General features: G+C 45.9%; 1 protein-coding gene across 2 annotated transcripts in view; it reads right to left on the bottom strand.

Moving 5' to 3' along the window:
- SHANK2 (SH3 and multiple ankyrin repeat domains 2) overlaps nt 1-22513 on the bottom strand; it is a 3078421-nt gene that overhangs the window by 950893 nt on the left and 2105015 nt on the right. For both annotated transcript variants that reach the window (XM_078684305.1, XM_078684307.1), the window contains one exon: nt 6650-6763. In XM_078684305.1, the coding sequence (XP_078540431.1) occupies nt 6650-6763 (114 nt within the window). The remainder of the gene's footprint in view (nt 1-6649; nt 6764-22513) is intronic.

Genomic DNA, 22513 nt, shown 5'->3' with positions numbered 1-22513 from the left:
ACAATAGGTCCCCCCCCCCCCTTTTTTGACGGGATGAGAGAAGGACTCATAGAATGAATGTTTGGATGGGGACATCGGTACAGCGCGATACTGAACGGCCTCCAGGAGCTAGACGGCCAGCATGGCCACGGTAGAGTTGCGATTGGTCCCATTGGCATGTGGACAGAATCACATGGTGGACAAGTGAACTACTAAATGAAGAGGCTCGACTAGCACATAAGCGCCGCGTGCGAGGCCGCTCTGGGCGCTACATTGTATTTCAGGACACTTGGGTGTCACGGGATCATGCCGTGTTAGCTCGGGGGTGGAGGCAGGCTTTTCGACGTAATGTGCGGATTAATGAACACATTTGTATGTCACAGTGCCACGAATTAAGTTGTCTAGTGCTTGTATGCTGCAAATCCCATGCGAGGGCTATTTGTTTATTTTATTATCTCATGATGGAGCACTCTTAAATAAATCACAGCACTACATCCAGAGAGTCATTTCTAGGAGCTAACACGGATGCGCCATAGGAGGCAACATCACTCTCTACAGCTCGGAAGGGATTAGAAACGCCTCTGTGCGCCCTTTTATTTGTGAATCAAAAAAGCGACAAAACTGCGTTTGTGGCCTAGGGGTCTTCAATTTCATCTTGCTTCGTGCTTTGCCGCCGCTCTTCAGGTATCGATCTCGAAGTGCGTGTGTCTTTTCTAATTTCCAAACCAAGCTCGTCAGGTAGCAGAAAGGGCGCAGGGGTAAACAGTGACAGGTTTACAGGTTACAAGAGAGAACACGGGACAATTGGAGGTATAATACTGCAATATAGGCTTGACACACAGACGCAGGAACAAAAGCCACGTGGGCAATGGTGGCACTTATGCAGGTATCAAAGCCGACAATAGTGTGAGAGGTACAAGCCTTGGCAAAGCCAACAGTTCTGCCTTTACAGCAGTGACCCTAGCAGAAGCGCACATGCCAGGAGACGATTGCACGCAATTGCGTGTTAAAGCTAGATCTTTGGGTGCTAGGAGGGTAGCATTTCAACCCCCGTAGGGTGGTAGTCTGTCGGCTGTTTCCCCAAATAGGCACATGTCCCTTCAGGCAATACGGTTTCAGCTAGCAATGCTTCAGTTTCACGCACCATTACTACCTAAATAAATAGAGGCCAATTAACGCAAAAGTGTTATTTATTTATTTATTCAAAGTTTTAGATAGCGCGAACAAGATCCTTACAGATATCAGAGCGCTTCACAATGACAGGGAAGGGGCAGTAGGAAAGAACAGAGGTAATGGGAGCAATGTAGTAGTCACTAACATGAAAGGATAATAATAACATACATAAAACGTATCGATGTACAGTCAGGTACACAAGTAATATAAGACGGCACAAGTCATTGATCCCACTACAGAGTGTTGAATAAACACACACTGGTCTACTGGGGGCCTTATACTGTCGGATTTCTGTCCTTTATGCCCATTCTAGCGCACAGTACTGTAGTGCAGACCGTGAGAATTGCCCATGGCACAAGAAAAATCTTACGTAGGCAATGGTGGCATTTGGGCACGTATCAAAGGCAATCAGAATGCGAGAGGTACAAGCTTTGGCAAAGCCAAAGTTCTGACTCCAAGGGAGTGACCATGGCATCCCACCTAAAGCCCAGTCCGTGGGAGCGAGGATGGTACTATGATGCGATACCACGGGTGGTAATACCACGTGCAAGGTGCGTCATCATGGCATTGTGGTCCATGGGTTGTTTGTTAGGGAAGGCCACACCTAAATAGGGGCTTGAAGGCAGTTAAGAAGATGGTATCACCACGCTGATAGGCCTCTCCTGTCCGTTGCTCATTTGGTGCTAGGCTTCCCGGATAGCAATTTGGGCAAGCACATCTTTTATTAGGGGTGTTATGGTTAGTCGCTAGCATGGGTTTGTGATATTAACCCCTAACATCCTAGAGGTGAGTGGGCCTCAGTGCTGTATGTTGGATTAGGTGAAGATAATTGAAATGTTACATGATAGTGTCTCATTCCTGCAATAGGCAGTAGTGTTAAACTTGGCTAGCCACAGCATTGTCAATGCCTGAAACAAACGCATGAACTGACAATGATGAGCAATATAGACTCACCTTTGCAAACGGGTCAGACAAACAGCCACGGCCTCAATTAATTTAAATTCACATGAGCATGGCACTGGGCCGTCCGTAGCCTCATCTGGCGAACTTTAGGCATGTCCATTCCTCCATTGCATGCCTGCCTGGGTCCCCATAACAGGATGGTGGTAAGTTTGGGGTTGGGGGACCACGACTGAGAGAGACCGTCCTCCCACGGTGATTCTATTGAAACACGGGCAGATTGGGGGTGCCGTCTAGGCACATAGGACTTCGAGTGCCATTCCAAATTAGGCTCTATGCGCAACGCACAGATCCTGGAATATGACCCTCGGCCTAATAAGGAACTGGAACAAGTGTTTAAGCAAGGGGATGGATGCTCCCTTGGGCTAGGACAGAGCTGTACCTCACCGAGGTTTGTAATGGCAGGGAACACGGGCCAGGGGTGGTTTGAATAACGTCAGGCGAAGTTTGGACGGTAGGTAACTTCGTAGGGGCCCTGAGTGTTTTCTTTTTGGTTTTTTAGCAATGATAGGATTAGTTCCTTCACTGGGCTGGTAGTGTGTTTGGTATTGACAGTAGGTACCCATGGGGGGGGGGGGGCGAGCTATGGCATTTACTGGAGCCTACAGGCTTATTCTTGGCCAGGGTTATACTAATAGGCACCACACGGTAGCATGGAGTCAAATGCGCTACGGGTGTCACAAGCTGATGCTGCTGACCACTCGCAACGGCGAGTAAGGTGGGGAGTGCACCCGGTGTTCATCTCAGCTAAAGCCTAGCATCGGAGGGCATTGAATGCAGACGGGTGGGGCAGCTTTTGTTAAGAAGCCAGAAACATTACCTGAATATACAATATTATTGCACGGCATTTCACAATGTGTATTGTTCTGAAGTAACAATGGAGGGGCTATTGCATTCAGGGTGGACTACAGGTCTAAGCTTTCATGAAGGTCATACTACCAGGCACCCTTAGGTAGCCCTAATGTAAATGTAAGCAAGTGGCATAAAGCCTAGAGTACGTGGAATGCAGGCATGTGTGGATCGACTTGGGGTATGAAGTCAGGAACATTACCTAAATATACAGTACGATTCCACGGCATTTCACACTACATGGTCCTGGAGTAACAATGGATGGGCTATTGCATTCACTATGGACCACAGGTCTAAGCTTTCATGCACACTTAGGTAGCCCTAACGTGAATGTCCGCAAGTTGCGCAAGCTGTCGCTGTACTGTACTGCACACGAATGAGTACTCATCTGGCGCTAATGTTATCTAAAACTTAGCAAGTGATGGTAATGTAAGACGGGCACGTGTACACCAGTTATCGGCAGAAACACTAATGCTTTGTGTTTATCTTTTCCATTTATGTATGGCCGGGTCCATGGTGGATACCTGGAGTGCTCCACATCACAACAGCTGCAACAGGTGGCCAGCCCACGGGATGCTTACGTCAGTCACGGCTGGGTCCATGGCGGATATCTGAGGGGTGCCCCACACCGCAACATCAGCAGCGGGTGGACGTCAAAAGGGAAGCATACGTCGAGAAAGAGGACACCCAAGGGCCCAAGTAGTGCTGGCAGGTGTAAGTGCTACCCATTCCCTAAGGTGGAAGTGGGATTGTCACCCAGGTTTTTCTTGGTCTTTTCCTGGTTCTGGGAGTTTCTCAACCCTGTGACGCAGGGGAGGAACTCATCACTAGAAGTGGAGGAGCTACAACGTCCCAGCACAAGCAACGGGCTGGATGCGGGACAGAGAAGATTTGGTTTGGGGGCCTGTGCCTTGGTCAGTTCAGGAACTTCTTTCAGGGACTCTTAGCTCAGCAGCCCGACCCCCCCGTCGGTGGTGATACTTCACCTAGGGGGGAATGACTTGGCCAAACTTGGGAGGCGAATACTCAGTGATGAGCTAATCTCCACTGCGGGTGGGTCTCCTGGACATCTCATTCTTCGGAAAAGGGGGGTTATGTCCCAACCAGTTTAGTGGATTACTTCCAAGGGCTGTTAGCGCGCCGGCACTTTCCCTCGTCAGTGGTGATACTTCACCTGGGGGAGAATGATTTGGCTAAACTGGGAAGACGCATTCTGATGGAGGAGATTATCTCAACTGCAGGGTAGAGTGCCAGGATCTGCCCGGGTTGCACGGTAGTATGGTCGCAACTCATACCTCTATTGCAGTGGCGGGCGGGGGATTCGGTCAGGGCGTTGAATCACTCGGTAAAGAGGATCAACACACAGTTGGACAAGCGGTTTTGAGCCCCCCCCTGTTGCAGACGATGCCTCATGGGCGTGTCGGGGGTGGACTGTATTACTTGGGGGATGGAGTGCACTTGAATGAAGCAGGTAACGTCTTGTGGTCTGACAATATCTGGGCCTGGTTGGAGGGATTTCCAGACGGAGGGAGGGAAGGTCCTGGGGTCTGATAATGTCAGGGCCTGGTGGGAAGGTTTCCTAAAGTGAGAATTTTCTAGGGTAGGTCAAGGCAGGGGGAGGCCAGATCGTCGGTTAACAATGCTGGCCTGTGGCGGTAAGGTCATTATCGGTGAGCACATATGTGAGGTCTGAGGGGGCGGGCATCATCCTATGGAGGTTCCCGCCCAGGGGGAGGGGCCTGCGGGCCACTCCCAGAACTCCAGGGGAAAGGTAATAGGCAAAGGAGCGCGGGTAGGAGTAGTTCACGCTTTCCTTAGGCTGGTAGCCACCCCGCGCGCGTGGACTCATGACGCCACCGGCGCAGAGTAAGGGCCCTCCTTTAGTGGGTAAATGGAGTTCAGGGCGTAGACCGGGCAATTCCCGGGGTAACACTGCGCATGCGCACATCCAGAGGGGAGGCGCAGCTTGTAGGACCTGACACCGGTAGTGACCCTGCCATATGGCCAGAAATGTACAAAAATTCTAGATGAGGATGTTTAGTCTAAGTTAGGAAACAACATGTATTAGAGTTTTGTTAAAGTCAGGCTCTCAAACTTGTTGCTAAGAATTATGTACCTAAATGTCCTGCTGAATTTTTGTATAAATTGTTGATTATGCAATTAAAACCTTTTTTAATTTCATACTTTAATAAATACGGCCGGGCGACTAGCGCCCGCCTTCCAAAAAGTAAAGACGTCTCGTGTCCACGTTCCTGGGTATTGGGTGCCGGATTGGGGGGGAGGCGGCAGCTAGTCGCTGACCATGTGAAAAGGGGGGCGCGGCGACCGTCGCCCCCACTCTCTCCTTTGTCGCCATTCGGCGGTGGGGGCGTGCCCTGGGGGGCGCGGCCCACCGCCGATTGGCTGGCGGCCTCCCTGACCCGGATCCTGGGAAGTGGGTCCGGGTCAGGGGGGGCGGGCGATAGGAGGGGCCACCTGGCCCCTCGAGAATAAAGAGATAGGGAGCGCCCAGGAGACCCCCTTGTCCCTGGACGCTCCCTCGCCGTAACGGTGTGCCCCGCGCTCGGGGCTTCTTTGTTTTCCCACCCACCATCCCTTGGAACAAAAGTTTTGTAGCAGTTTTTATGTCTGGTTGAATGGTAAGTTTTGAAGGTACGGTCCACGGGTCTCACAGGATAATAGAGATGGAACTGTTGGTATATTGTTGATGCTTTTGTCTAGGAATTTTATCCCTTTTTAGCAAAACATGTGGGAAGTGAATTGTATTTGAAGCCATGTGTCTTTAGGCCTTTTTTCCCTTTGTAGCTATACGTTGATACTGTTATTTAGCGAAACATGTGTGAAGCGAATTGTATTTTAATGCCATGTGTCGGTAGGCCTTTTTTCCCTTTTTAGCTATACGTTGATACTGTTATTTATTAGCCAGTGTAGCTGTCCTTTAGAATTTTTTCCCATAGGTCGTCGTATTTATTAGGTATGGGGCATGCGGTAAGGTCATTATCGGTGAGCACATATTTGAGGTCTGAGGGGGCGGGCATCATCCTATGGAGGTTCCCGCCCAGGGGGAGGGGCCTGCGGGCCACTCCCAGAACTCCAGGGGCAAGGTAATAGGCAAAGGAGCGCGGGTAGGAGTAGTTCACGCTTTCCTTAGGCTGGTAGCCACCCCGCGCACGTGGACTCATGACGCCACCGGCGCAGAGTAAGGGCCCTCCTTTAGTGGGTAAATGGAGTTCAGGGCGTAGACCGGGCAATTCCCGGGGTAACACTGCGCATGCGCACATCCAGAGGGGAGGCGCAGCTTGTAGGACCTGACACCGGTAGTGACCCTGCCATATGGCCAGAAATGTACAAAAATTCTAGATGAGGATGTTTAGTCTAAGTTAGGAAACAACATGTATTAGAGTTTTGTTAAAGTCAGGCTCTCAAACTTGTTGCTAAGAATTATGTACCTAAATGTCCTGCTGAATTTTTGTATAAATTGTTGATTATGCAATTAAAACCTTTTTTAATTTCATACTTTAATAAATACGGCCGGGCGACTAGCGCCCGCCTTCCAAAAAGTAAAGACGTCTCGTGTCCACGTTCCTGGGTATTGGGTGCCGGATTGGGGGGGAGGCGGCAGCTAGTCGCTGACCATGTGACAATTAAGTGGCTCAAATGAACCACTGGTTAAGCTGTATTCTCGTACCTGGTCTGCTTTCATTTGGCTTCGGCTGAACTTCCTCCAAACAATCTGCTGGAAACCATCCAATATGCCCACGAGCACTTCCTTCCCAGAATCCTCCCTCGCCAATACTCAAAACTAAACAGAAAGAAAAAAGGCACATATAGCTCATTAACGTCCTTTTGTTACAACACACAATTCTTTTAAGAAAACAGATTAATTCTAGAATGTTGTACCATGGTAGGAAATGGCAGAATTCAGAAGACCTGTTAAGGCAGACACGATTTCAAATGTAATTAAAACATATACAATTTAATTTCCTTAAAACTCTCGAGTTTACTCCTGGTGGAAACTACGATAATTGTCGGCAATTATAATTTAATCTTTTTTAATATACGGTTACCTGTTCTGGATATAAGCATATGTCAGGGACATAATTAATACAGCTAGCTATTGAGTATTTAAAACTCAGATGGTGCACAGTTCATTTTCAATTCACAGGTTGATGAAGAGTTAGATAAACAGACTGAGAACAGCGTAAAAGAGCAAATAGATAGCAAAATCCCAAATGTAAAGAATGTACAGCGCTTGCGTAATCAATGCCCAAAATAGACATGCAGAGCTTGAGAAGAAAAAAGGCAGACACAGATTAATAGTGGGAGCAGGAGGAAGCAGAGCACGAGAACCTGCACTATTCATTCTCCCCTGCACCAATTTGGACTTGGAAATCATATGAGGCTGCTGCCTGTCCCAGTCTAAAATAGACACCGAGAGAAAGTAGAGGAAGAGAGAGAGGGAATGGAAATGTGCAACTTTTGCCCTAGAAGAGAAGAAACTAGCATTTGAGCAGATACAAAATTACTAACTAATTAACAATGTCAAAGAAGAGTCGAGCTGGTGGTAGAAGAGACCAACTGAGTCCAGTACTTAAGTGGCAACAAAGGTGTGGTAATAGAAGCACCATGAGTAAGGAAGTCTAACACTCACCTATAAAAAAAATGTGCTGCCTAGCAATGTATTTAGTGTTGACACAGAGAAGTTGGACATTTTTGTTCTGAGCTAGCTTGTACAATACGAGGCGCAGGGCCGGACTGGCCGTTGCGGGCACCGGGCAATCCCCCCGTGCGCCCTAAGGGTGGGCGGTGGTTTTGGGCCCCTGGGGGCTGGTTTTGTACAGGGCCGTTTTTGCAGCATAGCTGCAAAATCAGCCCTGTAACAAAATCGGCCGAAAGCCGGCCCCGGCAAAGAGCTCGGTCGCACCCCCAATCTCCTCCTCCCCTTCCCCCTGGGGGGCCGGCCGAGCACTTTGCCAGGGCTGGTTTTGGTTCTCAGTCTGGCTCTGACGAGGTGGACCATATTTCTGGAGAGGTCTGCCTAGGAGAAGGATATTGTTCTGAACTGAGACACAACACAAGCAGTACATACATACAATGCCCCCTGGTGAGGAGGCATAGGTTGACACCTGCGATACAAAAGGGGATGATGGACGGAGCGTTTGAGCAAATCAAACACTCACCCCCAGTCAACTGATCTGGGTTTAATCCATCACCATTCTTTAGCCCACTCAGCCACCCCATTTCAGACATGGCTATATGCAAATCAGTCTGACCCTGTGCCTCATGGGAACAGTCCAGCCCGAACTGCCAAGCCATGTCTTCCATGGACCGGAAACAAGCATCCTGGGACCGGTTTCGGATTCATAATCCTCATCAGCCAGGCTATCTTGAATCCAGTGGCCAAGTGAGCAAGGGACTCACGTCTGAGCATACCCTGCCACACTTAGGGCGAACAAAGCGATACAAAAGGGGATGATGGACACCTACCTGTGGAGTGTTACAGGAAGTACACAGACACCACCAAAGAGCTTCATCAAATGTGAGAAGAGACTGTGAATTACTAATTGAAGCCAGTGGAGGTCTGGGTTAATGGCAGTGTAGGAAATTGGGTTACTGGTTGAGGGCGTGTAGGCCTTGTCAAGCAGCAGCCACAACTCTTGTCTGGGTGAAACATAAGCTAGCCCCAAATCAGCCTGTGCTCAAAACTCTGGTAGCTTGGTACAATAGCAGCTAGGCTTAACTTAGAGACTATGTGTAAAGTATTTATTCAGCATTCAAACAGTGATAAAATGAAAACATTACACAAGAATAACCCCACACTAATTAAGAAATATAAATTAAGTTGTAATCAATAAAAGGGCATACAAATGACAAAAGTCCAAAAGTAGTACCGGAGGTTTGAATTTTTCAAGTTTTAACTAAAACTAGCACCCAAAAGCACATTCGAGGTTATCGGGTTGTGCTGGACCAGGTCAAAGTCAAGCGTTAAGGTTGACCTAGATGGAGTGTCGGTTGGATACAGGAACCAGGTTCCTTCCAATGGAAAGTTTACCTTAATCCAGTTTTAAGGTGAGAAGCGCCCATCGAAGAGGTAGTTGATGGTCAGGCTACAGGCTGAATCAGGAGGGGGCTCATCGACGATGAGTAGTATACATCTCACGCTCTGGTCAGGAACTTTGCAATGGCCGTGTGGTCATCATCGGACCAAACAGCTGATCGACGATTGGAACTTCGCATTGGAAGAAAACGTGGACTGTTGTTATTAACTCACAGAGGTCTGGCAGTGAAGTTTGGGGAATTTATCCAGGTAGGTAGTGTCAGCAGTTAGATCAGGTCCCGAGGAGCTCGAGGACAGCTCTTTTCCCCCTCGCACCTTAGCGGGAACACAGAAGGCACCCAGAAGGCACCAGTAGAACTAGAGCAGCGATGTCCCCGAGTGAAGCAGCAGATCTTGCCTCCTCACATGACACCCCTGCTACTGCCACCCCGCTATCCAAAATTCAGGTGATCACCTGTTTTAGAAGGGACCTCTCCCCTCCTAAACACCCCAGACCCCCAACTTCCCTTTCCAACATCCCCAGGGCCCCTTTTAAGAGAAACCGCTCAAAAGAGACTCTCACCACCAACTGCATGCTCATAAACTGCAGATCAGCCTGGAAACATGCAACTGAGCTAGCAGAATCCTTCCTCACCCATGACAATGACGTGGCCTTCATCACTGAGACTTGGCTAAAAGAATGCTCGACTCCAATCTTGGACACTTCCATGCCAACAGGCTTTGTAATCATCAACAACGATCATAAAGACCAACCAGGCAGAGGTATAGCAATCATTCATAGTAACAACATATCTGTGACAGAAATAGATACCTTTAATTATAATACCTGCAAGTGCCTCTACGCTAACATCAACACAAGTGACAAGACTTTCCAGTGCCATCTCCTATATCATCCTTGAGGTAACACCACCACATTCACTGATCACGTGTCCGACCTGATTGTACATTGCTCACTTCGAGACGCCAACAGCCTAATTCTGGGAGACATGAACCTACACTGGAATGAACACATCAACCTAGCAATCCAGAACCTAAATGAGCTGCTGCATAATAACAACCTCTCCCACCATTGTTCCGAAGGCACCACCCATAACAAGGGAGTGACCCTGGATGCCATCATTGCCCAACAGGACACCATCACGATTGCCAGATCCTTCCGGTGGACTGGTCTGACATCACCTTATCCTATTTAGCATTACTCAAATAATCACTCATCAACCCCTCATCCAAGACCCCCCAAATGGACGAGAAATCTTAAACAGATCTCCTTGACCGACTTTGAAAAAAGGGTAGGCTCATTCCTGCCTACCTCCACAGATGATCTCTTAACAACGGAACTCACCACTCACTATAACTCTACTATGACTACCATCCTTGATCAATTAGCCCCCATGAAACTAAAAAGAAACAGGAACACTCCGTCCAGATCCTGGCTTAACTCAGACATCAATGGTGAAAGAAGACAATTAAGAGCCGCAGAACGTCGATGGAGGAACAACCCCTCTACTGACCTCCTCGAGCAACTCAAAGTAACCCGAAGGAAATAAAAAAACACATTAACAACGAAAAAAACACCTTCTTCTGCACCGCCCTGGACAAGGCGAAAAACAGACCCAAAGAACTATTCAATAACATCAGACAACAAACACCCATACCCTCTGCTGCCCCAGGCCAGGCCTTAAAGACCTGTGTGACAACTTCGCCAACTTCTACATAAACAAAATCACCAAGAATGAGCTCTCTAAAGACGTCAACCCCAACACCTCTTGCTTAATCTCACCCCCAGAAACGGAAACCAATGAACGCAAACACCCCATGAAAGTCTGGAAATCTTTCAACCCCATACCGGAAACTCAGATTCTCAGTCTGATTTCCACCTCCAAACCTGCAGCTCACACATTAGTACCTCTAGCTACTCAATTGACAAAGAAACTGAAAATTTTCATAGCTTAATACTGTTGTAAGATCATTAACAGCTCTCTGAGAACCGGTATCATTCCTGACTGCCTCAAAGCCAGCCAAGTTACTCCACTCCCAAAAAAACCTGGCCTTGACGCTGACAACCTTATCAACTTCAGATCAGTCTCCAATCTCCCCCTCCTTGCCAAAATTCTTGAAAAGTGCGTTCTTTCACAATTGACTCAGCACATGGACAGCATCAACCTTCTAGATCCCCACCAATTGGGTTTCAGAAACGGTTGTAGCACCTAGAAAACGCGATCCTCAACACCGTGGATAGCATTCACAAATCTCTAGATACCGACAAATGATTCCTACTCATCCTCCTGGACTTATTGGCAGCCTTTGACATTGTGGATCACAATCTTCTCATCAAGGCTCTCCTAGATGGGGTAGGAGCAGATTAAGTGGTCTTACTGTGGTTCTCTTCATTCTTGCGCAACCGCTCCCAAAGGATAAAAATCAAAACCTTCAATTCTGACTCTCATCCTGTCAACAGAGATGTCCCCCAAGGATCAGTGCTCTCCCCTCAACTATTCAACATTTGTATGGAACTCCTCACCTCCATACTTAAAAAAAACCACATCACCTACCACCTCTATGCAGATGACACCCAGATCTATCTGGAAACGTCCTCCTTCAAAGATATTCAGAGATTAAACAAAACTCTTAAAAAAGGTCAGCATTGGCTATCCATGAACCACCTCAAACTCAACCAAGACCAAACTGAAATTCTCCTCATCTCCAACAAAGATGAAAACCCCCAAATCATGGAATGGCTTAAAGAAATCGATGCTCTCAACTGTAATCTCACTCTGGCTAACTCCACTAAATCATTTGATTTACTCTAGACCCCAAACTTGACATGGCCAGTCACATCAAGAACTCCGCAAAGAGTGCCTTCTAATATCTGAAGCTTCTCAACAAAATAAAACCCTTCATCCCGTCCAGCGACCTCAAACAAGCCACCCAATCCCTGGTGTTATCCAGACTTGACAACGGTAAAGCTATCCTCTCCGGTACAGCAAAATCCCAGCTAGCTCCCTTTAAAACAACTCTAAACGCAGCGGCCATAATGGTCACCGGAATCAGGAAATCTGAGCACAGTGCACCCGCGCTGAAAGATCTAAAATGGCTACCAATAGAAATGCGTGCCAGCTCCAGAACTGTCTGCCTCACGCACAAAGACCTCCACACAGGCATACCTGAATACCGGGCTTCCAAACTCAAAAAGGCCTGCCGGACTAGGAACCTCAGGAGTTCCAACTCCCTTGTGCTCATTCCCATGGAAACACACAAACAGAAAACTGCTGCACGTCCCTTCTCTGGAAATGCACCCAGAATCTGGAACTCCATCCCAGCAGACATTAGGACTATACCGTCATCTGTAAAATTAAAAAAACTCCTAAAACCCTCTTCCTCAACTGTGCCTTCCCGGACAAGTAAACAGCACTAAAGGGCTCATTCCTGCTCTCCACAACACCTGTCAACATAACCTACCTCCTCTTAAAATCCTTTCGTCCCTCCACGCTCCTCCCCTTCCTGAAAATGGCTCTGTGCAAGACTCTCAGGACTGCCCTGCCTCCTTGTTGCACTACACGTCGGGATTTCTGAACTAATATATACACTGATGATTATTTGTGATTCCTGTACTACAAATGCTGTAAAGCGCTCCGATACCCTCGGGTCTGGCTAACGCTATATTAAACTCCTAAAATAAATAAATAAATAAATAAATAAATTAAGATTCCAGATCCTGAGGTCCACTTCTGAACATGAAGAGCCCAGAACCTCTAATCTATCACTTCAAGTCCAGCTCTTGGTGTTTTAGAGTAGGGGGAGTACACTCAAACTCCAGTCAGGAGTCCAGATCTGGAGGGCCACTTCTTGGGGGTTAGGACTCACTCCAGTGGAAGCCAGCAGCACAGTTTGAGCAGTTCCAGTTGGACTGATAAGCTGGGCAGTTGCAGGGGATGCCATTTGGAAGCTTGATGCGTCCTTGCAGCTTAAATAGGAGCTCATCTAACTGGACCATGGAGTCACTTCTGGGGTCCTGGGTACAAGGAAAGCAGGCCCAGTATTCCTTTAGGTTTCAATCAGCAGGGCAGTCTGTGATGTATTCCTATAGGTTCTGTATCGATCCCCCTATTCCTGACCCTTCTTCTGAGCCTTCAGAAGTCCAGGTGTGTTCAAATAGGAAGTTCTGAGGGTGATACTTTATACCCAGTTCCAGATTATGTGTAGGGAACCTCCCTTTTGACTTCCCCAAAACTTGTTCTGGCCAGTTCTTCCCTTTTCCCTGGAATTAGGTCCAACTTGGCTAGGGAAGCAAAGGGCAGGCAGACACAAGTGTGGGTGGCATTAGAAGTGACAAAAGTCAGGAAGGAGGTAGGCACAGCCCCAAAGCTGCTCTTTGTAGTACTGGAAAGGCGGTACACAAGCCACCAGTCCATCCAGCTCATGAAAGGATCACCATTCCCTAAGCTCAAGGACCATTTTTTCCCTCTCTGAAAGGATAAGTTCCATCATCAACAGATCTCGCACTTGGTGGGGTATATGTGGACAAAGCTACGCCAACTGTTATAGTAGGAGGGCAACAAAAATTGCAATTTGCCAATGCCACCCCTCCTACCCAGCGAGAAAGGAACATTATAGTGCAGAGAATAAATTGCAACAATAGTTGGGTGATAATAGGCAGTCTGTCCTCTTTCTTACACAATCTATGGCCCACAGTTTCAAATGAAGTAACTTTCGATGAGTACTGAGACCTGTGGGCTCATTATGCTTACTTTAGTAAACAAATAAAACATATAGTGCACTATGTTGATTCGTGATTGTCTCTGTCTTGTAATTTCCACACACTGTTTTCTTACAGTTTAGTTACCTGTTGCATAGTGAAAATCCTTTGGCTGCTTCCACCAACTGTATTCATAATTAGAAGATTTTTTTGTTTTTCCTATGGGGTCTTCCCTAATAAGGCCTCCACCAGCAGTAAGACCCTTTTGAAAACCCCCTGCATCAATGTACTATTGGGTCAATTGAGGGAGGTAGCAGGCATAGCCTTTTCTATCAAGATAAACAAAGCAATTTCTCTAAGAACGTGGAGGAGCGTGTGGGTTGTGTCGGGATTAGTATTAGCTCTACTTAAAATGGGACACCACTATGTACTTCTAAAGTAAATACTCTTTTATATAATATGGTATTATTTGTCAATAAAAACAAATGATAAACTACAGCAAAACATAAAGATTATTACCACCCCATGGACCCCTACATATCCACAAAATTGAACCATCATGGCAACACAAATCACTTTTCCTGTGCCACGGTCTCTCAGGAGAAGGCACTGTGTTGGATCCACCATGGATGCCAAATCTTATCACATTTATTTAGACAGCCTCACCATTTATAAATGATTTTCACACCTTGCACAATTGTCCATTCTAATGGCTCACTACTTTATTGGAAAGAGGTTATCTTTGCCAAAACAAGCTATGTCCCTTTTTGCCACATGAAACCCTACACCAGTGAGAATTCTCTGCACCTTAGAGGCAGCCCAACCTTCCATAAAATAGCCTTATAGCCTGCCGTAGTGGGCTCTACCTGCTATTAAAGGCCCGCTTCTTCGGCTCGGGCCTTTAACAAGGGAGTAGGACTTTAATAGCCGGTATAGCTCTGCTACGAAGGGCTGTAAGGCTATTAGAACATTCTAGAGGGCAGAATGTTCTAACAAATAAAACGAAGGCCTCTCAAAGCTCTAAGGGATTTAAATCCCCTTGAGCTCCGAGAGGTCTGTGTAAAACATTGGAATGTTGTTTTGCGGGCCTTTACCGGCCCGTAGAAGTTCAGAGCACTTCAATGGAGTGCTCCACATTCCAATGTTCTAATACCCAGTATTGCAACACATGGATCCACCACAGTGGGGAAACAAAGTACAGTTGCAAATGAGTCGGACACCTTTGCCCATAAAGACGAGTCAAGGAACAGTCCAAAATTATGTGCTACAAGATACCCGTTGCATCTGCACCTCTTGTGCATGCAGGACTTTAGGCTTCCAGAATTTGTTTGGGCTATAATAAACTGGTACATGTATTTAAATGATATTGCCGGAAATTAGAGGAAATATACAACACCCATGCCACCATGTTAGCCTCTGACCAATCATCCTCATCTAGTACTCCCTCCTCCTGCTCCCATGCCTCCCTCAGTTTCACCAAAGGGTCTTACTTATGTCAGCTGGCGATCAACATATAGAAATAAATCCACCTATGGTGCTGTGATGCCCGAGACGGAGCCCCTGCGTTTAATGTAAGAACTCTGGAGATGGTAGGAATGGAAAAGCCATCTATAGTATTCTTGCTATTGCCCTGCCAGTGTACCTATATCTCCAAAACAATACCAGTTTCGAAACAATACCAGTTTCGATCGAGAAGGTATAGTTTCTAAGAGTTCAACAGACATCAGCCGGCCCAGCAAATTCTTAAGCGTGTCACTTGTCAACCCACAGGGCAGCTTGGAGCAAACCCAAAGGTAATAGGATGGAGTCAAAATGTCCTGAGGCTTGCCCTGTATCCAATGATGGGACAGACCTAGCAATGGAAGGCAAAAGGTCTGTTTGCGGGACGGGGAGGACTGACGCACAGACTCTGGGAGTCCAGGACTATGTAACTTAGGTGACAGGAGAGCCCAATGAATCCAGACCCCAATGTGATGGACCAACTTTATATCTACACCTGGGGAAGTGCCCTCTCGGGTTGTTGGCGAGTGTACCCGCCTTCCCTTACCAGCGTTGGCCCCAGTCGTTCACATTATCTTTAAGGCTTACCTACCCACTTCAGCACGTGAATCAAAAACTGAAATGCCAAATATATGCCCCTCTGCTCCTTTTTTAAAATGTTTATTCCTGCATGTTCTTTCTTTACATACCTCGATGATTTACGTTTTGTCACTACACATGCACTTGCTTATATTTTATTTTGTACTTTATTGTTTATTAATACAGGTGAACGCAAAAGTGGCTTGATGCCAATAAAAACCCGAACTTTATTGCAAGGCTGCTATAAGGCTGGTAATCCAATCAGAGGTTTCTAAAGCAAATTCTTGATTTTTATCGAACATATTTAAACAGTTTTTCCTATTTTCAAAACTTTCAATTGCACAAACAAATTCGACAATTGATCTCTGGAAGAAAACAATGCCAGTGTAGGCCGCTCGAACTGTTACTACTATTGCAATCTTTTTAGGACGTGAATAGTAACGAATAGAACTTAGCATTCCACGGTTCCAAACCGCTGACAACTAATCACAGCAGCAGAAAGGAATGCAATATCTTTTGACTCAAAAAACCGTGGCTCCCTCTGGTTACATGAAATAATTGTTAGATGGCATTATTTCACCCCCTCCCTCTCCAGAGTGCAATGCTGTGTCGAGTGGGGCTGGAAATGGCGATGGCTGTGAAAACGCCTCTATTAATTTATCATAAGTGAAGTTCCTCTCAAGGAAAAACATGTTATTTCACCTAATGGAGACCTCCAGAGACTTGAATCTGGGTCAAGTGATGTGAATTGCATTGTCTGAGCTCACACTGGATGCGGCTGCAAGCAGCGAGGCGCGCGTGAGGAGGATGTCTCACTGCAGAAAATGGGACGCTGCAGATTTTAAAAAAATGTCTTAAAGGCATTTTAATTCAGCCACGGCAGTCAATGCTTCGTATGCATGCTTTTTATAAGTTTCTTAGGAACGAAAACATCTTACATCACCATTAGCACACCCTAACTCTCAACCATAGCCACTCACAGTACATGCTATACAGATATGACATATTATATCCCGTACTTCGGCCTCAATATAATTTCACTAGATCTTCAATACTATTTTGTATAATGTCATTATTAAATAAGGGCCTATGTTATAAAACCAAACCATTGCTGCAAGCAAAAAGCAAATCTTTATTATACTTTTTCGTTTTTTGCCCATGTAAATTGGAATGCGCAAATGTATTTGACCCGGTCCACATGTGGGCCTGATTTAGATTTTGGTGTTAAGGGTACCCTGTCGCTATGGCGACATAGTGCCATCTCCACCACAACAAAGTTCCGACAGCCTCATTTAGAGTCGGAAAGCACTACAGCATGTAGACGACGCAGACTACTGTGTCTCTGCTGCCTGCATACACCTCTGACAGCCCAACGGAGTAAGGGCTATCAGACGTTTGAACATGTGTTCGCATGCCTTATTAAGAGTGGGCAAACACTTAGCCATTTTCACTGTCCGTCACCGCCAGGTAAAAAACCTGGCAATAAGGGGCAGTGAAAACTGCAAATGAACCCCATGCCATGGGAGAAATATTTTATCCAGCCCACATTGACAGTAGAGAAGGTGTTGGATAGAAAATTAAACTATTCCCTATCTTACAGCGCCCTCCAGCGCAAGTCGTTGTAACGACTTGTGTTGTAATAGCAGCGTTGTAATAGCAGTGCGGGGTAATGCCCGCGTTGTTATGGATGTTTCCCGGGCTGATGAAGTAAATTTTCTACTCACAAGGGCTAAATCTGGGCCTTCATTTTGTAATGTAAACACAGATTTCTACAGAGTTGCATTACCACTAGTACCAAATAGAAATGTTTACACACAATTGCAAAAAGGAAAAAATGGATTACAGACTATTGCTAAAAAATATAACACACTTTTTTGCTTCTTGATATTTCTAATTGTGTGATAAAGATTTTAAGTAAGTGCATGAATACTTTAAAATAGAGCAAACTGATTTTTCACAATTTTCTCTCCATGAGGAAAGAGGATATCCACTTGAGGGCCGATCCGCAGATACCCAAGTGTTGAAGCTTTCTGATGAATTATTTGTGGGAGACCTTATCGAAAGCTGCGGAGAAGTCGCGCAGGATGAGTGCCACTGTTTCTCATCGGTCGAGGATGCCATCAGTGGCTGCAATAATGGCTGTCTCTGTGCTGTGGTTGGTGCGAAAGCATGATTGAGAGCTGTCTAGGAGCGGATGGATTTCTAGGTGGATTGCGAGTTGGGTATTGATGGATTTCTCAATGACTTTAGCTATGAAAGTCAGGAGCGCGATGTGTCTATAGCTGCTCAGGGTACTGGGGTCTGCTGTTGGTTTCTTCAATAGGGTGTTGACTTCTGCTTTTTTCAGCAAGAAAGGAAGGTTGTACATTTGATACATTTAATTTACTAATGATTTCCTAGTATATGGTACTATACGTACATAGGGGTTGTAAAGAAATGCTACTAGTGGGTTGCAGCACTCATTGTGCATACTACTAAAGTAGTACCTAAAACACGCCTCAGGCCTGTCATTGCAACTTGTGGTGTAGTATTAAACTGCCACTCTGCCCTGAAATATTAAATCTTTTACCTGGCATAAACTTTCCTTTGCAATATCTATATGTCGCCTCTGAGGTAGGCCCTAACCACTCTCAGGTCAGGGTGCATAGCATTAACAAAGTAGAGCATTTGTGGGTTTAAGTTTTACAAGTCCAGACAATGAAAACTTCTTAAAGGAACTGCTCACTGTTGAAAGGCTATCTCTCTCAGAGACCAACACTGGCTTACCTAATTACACTTAATAAGTGATAACTTCTGTTTGGACCAGAGAGAGAAATGGTCTTTACAATCAAATGAATTGTAAGTGCGACTAAAGGGGTGTGGGGCCAGGTATTGATCCAATGTGCAGGATGTCCTTGAGGGTTATACTCAACCTGTTTTAAGCTTCAAACAGTAGTGCCAGGGCTTGCCCCCCCCTTTCTAGACTTCTAAGGCCATATTGGGCCTGACTCTGCCAAATGCGGCTCACACTTAGGCCTTGCTGTCGTGTTTCCCTCGACAGTTTGCAGCCTGGAAAAGGCAAAAGGCTAGACAAAGTGGGTCATCCCCCACCCACAGGCAGGCACAGGGAAAAAAGTGGTATCTTCAGAAGATCTGTAGAAGAAGTACTACCCTGCTGTCTAAAGAAGGAAGAAGGGACCTGCTTGTCTCAACCCTAGGCTCCCTAGAAGTGACCCCAAAGGTCAGTTTTCTGACCACCTGTTTGAGTTACTGGGTCACAACAAGCTTCCAGGGGCCTCCCTGCAACTGCCCAGCTGAAGAGTACCAGATGAAACTGCCTGAGCACTCTTCTGGCCTCTGCTGAAGTAAGTCCTGATCCCCAAGAGGTGCTCCCCAAGTCCTCAAAATTTTCTGGCATTAGAGTGTACTCCTCCTAGACTCCAGGTAACCATTACAGGAGTATGGATTCTTTGTGAACGCAATAATGACGGTTCACGCTGAACAAAAACTATCTGAGATAACCACCAACGTGAAGCTACAGCAAGGCCTGTACTTCGGTCCACAGGAAATGCCCGTAAAGTCCACTAACGAGGGATTCCAGCGTGACCAGCACTATATCCTGACACCGACAACCCACGAAGAACCCCAATGTGAAGCTCCAGCGATGACAGGCTCTTTGTGCCAAAACAGTGACTGTCTGTGATGCCCGCCCTGTCCCTCACATCGACAAAAACCTCTTTGTGGCCTCCACCAACATGAATGACAACTCCTCACCTGGATTTGTGAAGATAACTCTACAGTGAGATGTACTTTCTCCCTGTATCTGACCTGCACACCATTGCAGTTGGCCTGAACTTGTAGCATTCCTCTGCTCCAGTTAGGGCCGGACTGGCCATAGCGGGCACCGGGCAATCCCCCAGTGCGCCGCACGGTGGGGGCCAGTTTTGGGCCCCTGGGGGCCACTTTTGTTACAGGCCATTTTTGCAGCATAGCTGCAAAATCGGCCCTGTACCAAAATCGGCCGAATACCAGCCCCGGCCAAGAACTTGGCAGCACTTCCAACACCCCCCCCCCCCCAACACCCCGAGTGGGGAGGGGGGGCGGCCGAGCACTTTGCCAGGGCCGGTTGTGGCTCCCAGTCCGGCCCTGGCTCCAGTGCAACCAGATAAATGTGAGTGGTACATTGTGCTTTTGCCTCTATTTTCACGTAAAAAATGTAAAACTTATATCTCCGGTTCTAAGTCTTTTTGATGCATTTTATTTTTTAATTTGACTCTATTTTTTTTTAAATGGGTTTGAAATTTTTAAGTAGTTGTGTTTTCACTTTATCTTTATTGCTTGAGTGCTCCATAAATACTTTACACATTGCCTCTAAGTTAAGTCTGACTGCTTTTGTAACAAGCTACCAGAGGGTTAGGCATAGGGGTATTTAGGTTCAGCCTGATAGGAGTTTCATTTATTATTTGCATGGGGCTCCCACCTCTCTCAACTAATAACCCAATTTCTTACCTTCACTGAATATAACTAATGTCATCGATGGCACACTAGTTGTAAATGGATGGCAAACAGATGCTAGAGAGGCCTACTACATGAAGCAAAACATGTCATGTGCAGTAGTTGCTCTCCATATTTCAGGAACGCAGACTCATTTCCATGGAGGCACATCACATACATTGAAATTTCCCATGCAGGTGATGGGCATAAGGGGTGTTTCATGTCAGGGATGACCATGAGATGGTATGCCATACTAAAGAGATGGCACCGCACAAAAGGGCTGACCACTAAATGCAACAGTTGATAGTACATGCTAAAGATGACAACCGTAATCAAAATAGGGCTACCATAAGCCAGAGACATCCAACAATTTTAAAAGTTGCAAATATAGCTATAAAGGATGCATCATTCTCAGAGTTCCTCATTCATTTCATCTCTACTCAGTTCATGCTTTCCTCCATTAGCTATTTTCCCCTCCTCTCCCCTTCTTATGATCTCATCCTCTACCCCCTTGATTAGATTGATTGAGCCAGGTTAGGGATGGTGGGGTACTTATGGTTTTGGCAACAGTTGGTGAATGTATGACGTTACAACGCATGCTTTTACCACGCATGCTGTTACAACGCAGGTTTTACTACGCATACCATTACAACGCAATACACTTGGGGGTGCTGGATAGTGAATAGTTTAATTTACTATTCCAACTCCAGTCCCCGTGGATAGTAGGGAAGGTGTTGGATAGTAAATTAAACCTATTCCCTATCCTAGAGCGCCCCCCAGTGTAATGCGTTGTAATGGTATGCGTAGTAAAACCTGCTTTGTAACAGCACTGCGTGGTAAAAGTTGCGTTGTAATGGTTGTAAACCGAGTTGGTTATATATCCTCAAGTCTACAATTCTGTAGACAAACCCAGGATCCAAGTTTCAGTAACTGAAGAAAACAAGCTGTTTCTCTCTGTGCCTAGAAGCATTGACGAGCCGCTCACTGACAAGACAAGACACTGACAAGAACAAGAGCGCTCAGGTTTTCTAATTCCATGCATGAGTAGCTTCAGCAGTCCAAGATTTTTCTTTGCATTGTGGGATTTTTTGCCCTGAATATATAAATTGTCATGCAGGACTACAAGTATCAGAATGCAAACAAAGCACCTAGATTGGATAGGAAACTTGGGCAAAGAACTAAGAAAATTCTGCGAACCCTAGAATTATGATTTTAGACTTGAATTTCAACATGTCAAAGGCATCTCCTTTGTTTTCCCTGATAAATAGGTGGAAACGACTGGTTTCTAACATGTACATATCAGCACAGTTGTCAAGCTGCCAAATTATGCAAGAATGCTATATATTCTTCTATGTTGTCCTCACTTTCCTAGTTGGATTTAAATAAATTATGCCTTTGGATCATCCGAATACCACCTTACCCTTCTTTCCTTGCATCACAGTATGTGTCCATATGGCAAATCGGTCCCTGAGGAGCTACGATTTACTATGGATTGTTAAAGACTCTTTGACCCAAATGCTTGAAAATAATGCTGTCTCCCTTTGCCAGTCATACTTAATGCCATCTGTAGCTACTCAACAATTAAAAAAAATCTGCAACCAAAATAATAATTGAATAGGTCGAAGCAGGAATGAAGGAGGCTGCATAGTGTGCTGTGCTGACACTATGAAACGAGTTGCCAAATACAGTATTTACAAGCAAACTAGTAATTTCAAACTGAATAGTTATAGAAATATTTATCTCAGAAATAATACAATATTCCTATTTTTAATTTATATATGCCTGGATTCCACTAATGTATTGGTTTTGCAATTGAAGTTTAATAGGTAAGAATCAAAATAGCCCACAGGATCTGTGAGTTCAGGAGCACTCTGCAATTGTTTAACACCGAATGGCAGGAGTGCTCCAGAAGATACATTCACATTCCAAGGTGGTGTTATTACAGAAAGGTAAGAACAATTAGACATGAAATACATTTACATAAACAGTACACTCTACACAGTTTTCTGAAACGTTTCACTCTGCTTTACAGACCAGGAGGCTACCCTGTAGAGCATCAATGTGGGTTCTTGGTGCTATAGTCTGGATCTCAATGTGCACAGACATAAAAAAAATCACTAACTTGGCGATGCTCAAGAATTAATGTGTTTTTTGTGAGTAGCATTCCCCTCTATGTTATATGTTCTTCCAGGACTACCCTCATCCTGAAGGAGCCCCAGAAGAGGGCAACACAAACTATTGTTGAA

Source organism: Lissotriton helveticus, chromosome 3_2 (assembly GCF_964261635.1).
Source record: "Lissotriton helveticus chromosome 3_2, aLisHel1.1, whole genome shotgun sequence".
Taxonomy (NCBI): Eukaryota; Metazoa; Chordata; class Amphibia; order Caudata; family Salamandridae; genus Lissotriton; species Lissotriton helveticus.
The sequence above is the reverse complement of the archived record's forward strand: the minus strand, read 5'-3'. Positions and strand labels throughout refer to the sequence as shown.